This window comes from Hirundo rustica, chromosome 20 (genome assembly GCF_015227805.2).
Source record: "Hirundo rustica isolate bHirRus1 chromosome 20, bHirRus1.pri.v3, whole genome shotgun sequence".
Lineage (NCBI taxonomy): Eukaryota > Metazoa > Chordata > Aves > Passeriformes > Hirundinidae > Hirundo > Hirundo rustica.
In genome coordinates, this window is record NC_053469.1 from 8537524 (window position 1) to 8544827 (window position 7304).

The 7304-nt window shown below is 55.2% G+C and overlaps 1 protein-coding gene across 1 annotated transcript; it reads right to left on the bottom strand.

The window, feature by feature from the left end:
• Positions 1-3224: 3224 nt before the first annotated feature.
• On the bottom strand, positions 3225-6738 carry ATP6V1G1 (ATPase H+ transporting V1 subunit G1). The gene is made up of 3 exons (XM_040083427.1): positions 6583-6738; positions 4773-4873; positions 3225-3963 (listed from the first exon to the last, which is right to left on the bottom strand). Exons 1-3 carry the CDS (start codon positions 6662-6664, stop codon positions 3790-3792), a joined length of 357 nt encoding a protein of 118 aa, XP_039939361.1. The 5' UTR covers positions 6665-6738; the 3' UTR covers positions 3225-3789.
• Positions 6739-7304: the final 566 nt, after the last annotated feature.

A 7304-nucleotide genomic window follows, 5' to 3' on the forward strand; every position in this document is an offset into this window, starting at 1 on the left:
GAAGAGAAATAAAGGGGAAAGAGATTCCAGATGAGGAAAGCAGAGGCAAAGAGGGAAAACAGAGCAGGCTGAATGTGGGCAGAGGGAAGGGAGAGGAGCTGCGTTACTTTTACACAGTCATCTGTCACCTCCAGGGAGCACTGCAGGGTGCTCCTGCCCCACAACACAGGACAGCAGCTGGGACACCCCATCCTGCTGCTCACACCTCCCACCAGCTGCCCTTGAGGCCAGGAGCTGCAGGATTTTCTGCAGGGTTACCAAATTCTGTCTGCTCCAGCGTCAGCTGGGCTCCAGGGTGGGAGAAAACAGCAGGAGCCCAAAGCTGGGGGTGGCAGGAAAGGGATAGAGGGACTGCCAGCAGCTCACTGGGCTGTCTCTGCCATTAAAACAGCTCCAGATGTGATAAAGATCATCGGGAACTGTGCAGTGACCTCACAAAAGCAGAAGAATGAGGAATTTAGGGTTGCCAAATGCGGACTTGCCTCCTGGAATACCCTGAATTCCCCGATATTGCCAGCCAGCACAGCCAGCCTGGCAGCTCGAGGCAGAGAGGGGAAGGGCTCCTGGACCTCCAGCAGCAGGAAAATGCAGGGTCCTCTCTCTCTCCCTGCTGCTGAAACTCCCAAATCCAGCTGCCAGGGGAGCTCCTGCTAAAGCACTGCCAGCCAGGATTGCTGCCCCCATAACGAGAGCTCTCTGGACCCCAGATCCAGGGTGAGAGGTGATTTCCTTCATCTACTTCACAGGATCACAAGATCACTGAATATCCTGAGCTGGAAGGGACCCACAGGATCCAGCCCAGCCCCTGTCCCTGCACAGACCCCCACCAACCCCACCCTGGGCATCCCTGGCAGCGCTGTCCAAAGGCTCCTGGAGCTCTGGCAGCCTCGGGGCCGTGCCCATTCCCTGGGGAGCCTGGGCAGTGCCCAGCACCCTCTGGGGGAAGAACCTTTCCCTGCTCTGCAGCCTGAGCCTGCCCTGGCCCAGCTCCAGTCCTTCCCTGGCTCCTGTCCCTGTCCCAGAGCAGAGCTGGGAGCTGCCCCTCGGGAGGAGCTGCAGCCCCCGGGGAGCTCTGCCCTCAGCCTGCTCCAGCTGAACAATCCCCGTGCCCTCAGCTGCTCCTCGTGGGCCCCTCCAGACCCTTCCCCATCCCTGTGCCCCACTCTGGACACTCTCTGACACTGTAGTGCCCAGAGTGTCCCCAGGAGCAGGAGCCCAAACCAAAGGAATCTCACTGGGGGTGGGTGCCCAAAGCAGCTTCTGCTCTGTCTGTAGTACATGAGCAGCCCGTGGGTCAGTCCTGAGGGATTGTCACAGATCCCAGACTGGTTTGGGTTGGAAGGAACCTCTAAATCCCACCCAGTGCCACCCCTGCCATGGCAGGGACACCTCCCACTGTCCCAGGCTGCTCCAAGCCCCAGTGTCCAACCCGGCCTTGGGCACTGCAGGGATCCAGGGGCAGCCACAGCTGCTCTGGGTAGAGGAGCAGCAGGAAGAATTCAGAGAGAGATTTGTTCTAACAGCTGGTGCAGGCTTCACTCCTCCTCCTCAAACTTGCTGCAAAATGCCCCAAAAATCAGATTTCAGGGACAAGAAGCAGCATGTCCCACCCCTTACCTGTGTCAGGGCTGTTCCCTGCAGAGCATTCCCCTGGCGCAGCCTGACTTAAGCACACTGAGTTCTCTTTTCTGAGCATCACAGGGCGAGATGAAAGAATCTCAACTGGAAATAAAATCTCTGCACTGCACAAACAATGACAGACTTCCTGGAGAGCAGTAATTGGGAATGCTTCCTTCAGTGCAAAGTTGGAGTCATTCTCAACAGTTAAGTTTCAGGGAAGTATTGCAGAAAATTATTGTTCTTGCAAGATATTAACACTTGTGCGTGTTCTAAAGGGAGCTTCTTCACAGCACATTTGCCATGGAGAAATAATCATGGAGGACTTTTTTACCCTTTTTCTCCTGCCTCTATTCTAAAGGATAAAAGTCCTCATTAACCACAGGAAACTTATGAACCAATATGTGAAAGTGGAGCACACACTTCATTTTTTCTGGACAGTCTCAGTCTGTCACTGATAAGAGAGGGGATGAAATTGCTAATTACAGCCTGGAGCAAGGAGGGCTTTGAGGAGTGTCCTGCTGGAGCCTGAGCACCTGCTCTCAACAGGGAGAAATGTCTCATCCCCAAAGGACAGAGTGGAATTAGCACGGCTGCAACCTTTTATGAGGCCATAACACCTCTCCACATTACAGCACACAGATTAGAACTGCTTTCATCCTGTTCTGCTTGTACCCACCTGCCTTCTCCCCCAGCCTGGCACTTTTGACTTTGCAAGAAGCTTTTGTTCCAATTTTACAACCCGTTTAATAGCTTAAATTCCTGAAGAGATCTTTCCAGGAGTACAATGCACCACCATAAAATATGACAGGAGGAGACCCAGGAGCTGTCTGCTCCTGCCTGCAGGCTTCACATCCACATCCATCCTGCTTTTTTCCCTCCCTAGCACAATTCCAGAGGTCCAAGTGGCTTTGCAATGCCTCACTGGAAATCAAGATGTTCTCTCTCAGGAAGAGCAGCATCCATGAGGCTCCTTGCAAAGATCCCAAACTGCACAGCTCCTGGGCCACATCAGGGACATGCTGAGGCCCCTTTTCCACAAAAAGCCTGGATTTTGAACTCAACAAAAAAGCAGCTGCATTTAACATTCTGCTGGTAAGAGGAAGAAACCACTGAAGCATGAAACCCCTCAATGTATTTGTGCGTATTTTTGATTAAAGAACTAGAAAGTGATGCAGACAACCCCAGAACTCTTCCTTCCCACTGCTCCCAGGCACAGGATGCTGCAGGATTCAGGATGACCTTGGTATAAACACACAGTGACCAGCACTGGACCCAAGGAAGGGTAATTACTGTGCAGCACCTGGCTATCAAACTATTCCAATGAACTGGCACCATTTTATTTCCCCTAATGGTCACAAGAACATTTGTTCCTGAAGGTTTTCAGAATGATCTGGCAGGTAAAGCATCAGACTGGAGCCAAGAGGAGGAGCTCTGTAATGGGTTTCAACTTACCTGCTGTGACCTTCAGATACTGGCTGTCTCTCTCAAACTTTCTTTTATCAACACTTGATGGTCACTCCGCAGTCCAGACTCCCAAGGTGCCCAGCAAGACCTGCCAGCACTCCCAGAAGAAGTCAGCAGGAAGAACCAGACTGAGCAGAGGCTTTGGAGTGAAGTGTTTTTACTTTCAGGTGTCATAGTGCCAGACTTGTACCTCAAGCTAACAGCAGAATATACAGAGGATTTGATACAGAGAAATTCAAGCACCTGAAAACGATCAGCCAGGACTTGCACAGCCAGAGAATTCTTCTTACAGGCTTTACACCCTGTGCAGAGGTGTAACAACACACTGAGAAATGCAGTTTGGTCAACAAGAATACAGGTACACAGGTTTAACAATTACTGACACAGGCCAGCAGCTCTCTCCCTTTTCCTTTTCACAGAGGGAAGCCTCTCACTGAATGCTATCACCATGGAAAGGGAGCACCCCTGTGCCAGCTGCAATATCTATGTAATAACTTAGCACACATCTGAGACATGGCCACTTCATGTTTGAATAAGCTCTGAATCCGTGTCAAACGAGAAACGACGAGAACTCCAGGAGCTCACTGAAATAATTTAACACATGTACAAGGAGGACAGGTAAGGTATGGCTAAGAGCTGTACATTCCACCTGAAGCTCAGACTTTACTCCCAGCAGTGCCAGGACACTCCTCCCTCCTCCCAGCACTACCCATTGATGCGATAATTCACGTGGATCTCGGGTTTGATGTCACACACCAGCGACAGCAGCTGGGACATCACCACCTCCCGGTTCTTCTGGAAGTTCTGCTGGATTACGCTCATCTTCTCCTGAGTCTCCTTCTCAACTTCAGTGGTGCAGCTGCCATGGGAGCCAAGGGCCTACAAACAGCAAAGGAAAGAGGAATCATCATGCCAAGCTCTGTATTTTGTTATTCTGGACCATCTCAGACATTAATCTTTGTTGACTGTTAACGTTCATATTAAAAAAAATACTGCTGCATTTTTTGCTCAGATTTCGCCCTAAACTTGTCCAAGTATTTCATCCTCAGGCCCTGCCTTTTACAGAACCATCAAATGGTTTGGGTTGGAAGTGACCTCAAAGATCATCTTTTCCCAATTCCCTGCCCTTTATTCATTATTTACCAGTTTACAGCATGAGTTTCTAAGAAGTGCCCAAAATAAAGGTCCTGCTGTACAGACAGCTGGAACCCCTGAGCACCACTACTAGAGAGTGCAAGAAAAGTCACACCCAGGAGTCACTTGAAGCACAATTCCCACCACCCCATTCCTCCTACCCTTGGAGAATCTTTATAAAGACTCAGCCTTCCCTCCTGGTGACCAGGGACATAGCAAGTGGTCTCTGCCACGTCAGCACCATGGAAACGAGCCTGTGACAGGAGCAGCGAGCTCGGTCTCGTTGGGACACTGCCACACACAGCAGCTTTTGGGAGGCTGTCACCCCTCAGGGCACCCAGGAGCTGATTAAGCTCTTTCCCTGCCAGTTGAGATGCCACGTCCTGAGCCACTTCCAGGGGTTTTTCTGGGACACGTGGCTGTGCCTCACAGGAAGGCACTTGGGGAAGTGCTCCTGCTGCAACTCGCTCCACCCTGAGGGTGCTGCCAGGGCAAGGAAGGCCCAGCACAAGGCAAAGGGGCTGGAAGTAAGTTGAGTGACGGAGAAAACCAACCGCTGCCTCCTTGGCCTTGAACTCCTTCTCGCGCTGCAGGCGGTACTGCTCGATCTCTGCCTGGGCCTCCTCCTTGGCCTGCTTCAGCCTCCGGTTCTTCCCTGTTCCCAAAGGACAAACCAAGGCAAGGAGAGAGGAGAAAGCACTGAGAGCTGGTTTTCCTCATGCACAGCCATCACCACGGTGTTTGCTCCTCCTGCAGGAGGCATCAGCCAGGCCCCATCCCCGAGCCTGCTGATCTCAGGAGGAGCCCAGCAAACCACGGCCAAGGTCACCAAGGCAGGAGCTCCCACCACTGGGCAATGCAGAGCATCTCGGGGCATGTGCAGGCATCAGGCAACATCCAGGCCTGGCCTGACTCACAGAATGAGTCCCAGACTGGTTTGGGTTGAAGGAACCTTAGAGATCATCCCATCCCACCCCTGCCATGGGCAAGGACACCTCCCACTGTCCCAGGCTGCTCCAAGCCCCAGTGTCCAACCTGGCCTTGGGCACTGCCAGGGATCCAGGGGCAGCCACAGCTGCTCTGGGCACCCTGTGCCAGGGCCTGCCCACCCTGCCAGGGAACAATTCCTGCCCAATCTCCCATCCAGCCCTGCCCTCTGGCACTTTCCATATAAAAAGTCCCTCTCCCTCCTTTTCAAAAGCCTCTTTAAGGCCCTGGAAGGGGCTTTGAGATCTCCATGGAGCCTTCTCCTCTGCAGGTGAACACTCCCAGCTGTCCCAGCCTTTCCTCCCAGCAGAGCTGCTCCATCCCTCTGATCCCCCTGGAGCCTCCTCTGGATCTCTCCAGCAGCTCCAGCTCCTTCCTGTGCTGTGCCAGGGCTGGGGCAGCTCTGCAGGTGGGCTCTCACCTGGGCACAGGGGCACAGGGGCACAATCCCCCCTCCCTGCTGCCCAGGCTGGGCTCAGCCCAGGCTGTGTTTGGTCCTAAAGGCTGTGAATGCACTGCAGGCTCGTGTCCAGCCCCTCATCAGAACCCCCAAGTTCCCCTCTGCAGGGCTTCTCCCAATAAATTCTCCAGGTCTGTACCCATGTTTAGGAGTGCCCCAACCCACGTGAGTGTGCAGCCTCTGTGAGATCCCAAAAAAAGCCCAATAGAAAGAGCATTAAATCTTAGTTTTGCCAGACCAGCTGTGAAACCAAGAGCAGACCTGGCCACTGCCTCTACTTCCTCTCCTGGACTTCTCACCACATTCTCCCCTCCAACATTACCATCACCGGAGTGAGCTACAAAAATCTGCCTCTTGCAACACTGTCAGTGGGTTGAACTGCAAAGCAGGGCAAGCAAATAAATACAGATATACATATGTATTTGTTTGGAGCCAAAAATATTTGCAAACTTGGGGGATCTTTGCAACCAGAGTTTCTCTTGCATACCAAGAGAAGCTAACTTGGGTCCGTTAGGAATAGCTCTCTAATTAGCGATAGGGAAACACACTGTTTTCACCAGGAAAAAAAGCAGCGGAAGGTAGGAAGGACAGAGAGCAGCACAGCCATGCCACAAGCGAAGGCCACGTTTTGGTGGTCGTGTCCTGCCGAGAGCCAGGAGCCCCCGAGCTGGGCTATGGCAGGAGGCTCCCGGTGCGGCTCCGACCCCTCACACCGCACTGAGCCTTGGTGAAGAGCCCCGAGCACCCCCAGGGCAGGGCAGGGCAGGGCAGGGCAATCCCCGCTGCCCCATCGCCCTCAGCGCCGGGCCGCAAGGCCTGAGGCGGCCGCGCCGGGCCGGGCCGGGCCAGACCGGGCTCCCCCGCCACCACAACCCCCGCGGCGGGGCCTGGCGGAGCCGGGGCCGTGCCGTACTCACTCTTGCGGGCCTCAGCCACCTTCTCCGCGGCGCGTTTCTCGGCCTGCAGCAGCTGCTGGATGCCCTGCGACTGGCTCGCCATGGCGGCCGCTCCGTCCCGCCGGGCCGCGGCAGCGTCGGTGCGTCAGGCGGGACACGCCCACACGCCACGGACACGCCTCCGGACACGCCCCTCATGGGGAGCGCGGGCTAAGCCACGCCCAAATCCCGCCCGCGAGCTCTTCCCGTCACCTTAGCCCCGCCCCGGGGCGCTCGGACACGCCCCCTAGCGCCAGGCCCCGCCCCTTGAGGCCCCGCCCCTTGCTGTGTGAGGGCAGCGCCCGACCGGGCCCAGTTCGGCCTCTGCGCCCCCCGTTCGTGGGCCCTTTCGGTGCCCCCTGCAACAAAATCCGCTGAAACCCCTGCAGAAAGGTGCTGCTGGGGTTCTTGTTTCTTTCGTGGTTTCTAAGCGCTGGAAGTGCGGCAGCCCCAGGATGAGCAGTGATGGGGGCACCAGGGATGCTTTGGTCGCTCCTGGGCTGTGCGGCTCCTCCTCACTGCTGCGGTGTCACCCGCGGCACAGAGCCGCTGGTGCCTCGGAGGACTTTACACTCCTCCCGGACAACCTCTGCCAGCGCTCCCGGGAGAGCCAGGTGTCCCCCGACCACCCCACACTTCACCCCATCCCGCCTGACCCTCTCCCGTCACATCCCGGGGACCATGGAAAGCCCTGAACGCAGCTC

Coding starts and splice junctions, on each gene's coding strand:
- ATP6V1G1 (XM_040083427.1), bottom strand. CDS start 6,664: ATGGCGAGCCAGTCGCAGGGCATCCAGCAGCTGCTGCAGGCCGAGAAA. Junction 4,874..6,582: donor GGTGGCTGAGGCCCGCAAGA/GTGAGTACGGCA, acceptor CTTTGGGAACAG/GGAAGAACCGGAGGCTGAAG. Junction 3,964..4,772: donor TCAAGGCCAAGGAGGCAGCG/GTTGGTTTTCTC, acceptor TGCTGTTTGTAG/GCCCTTGGCTCCCATGGCAG.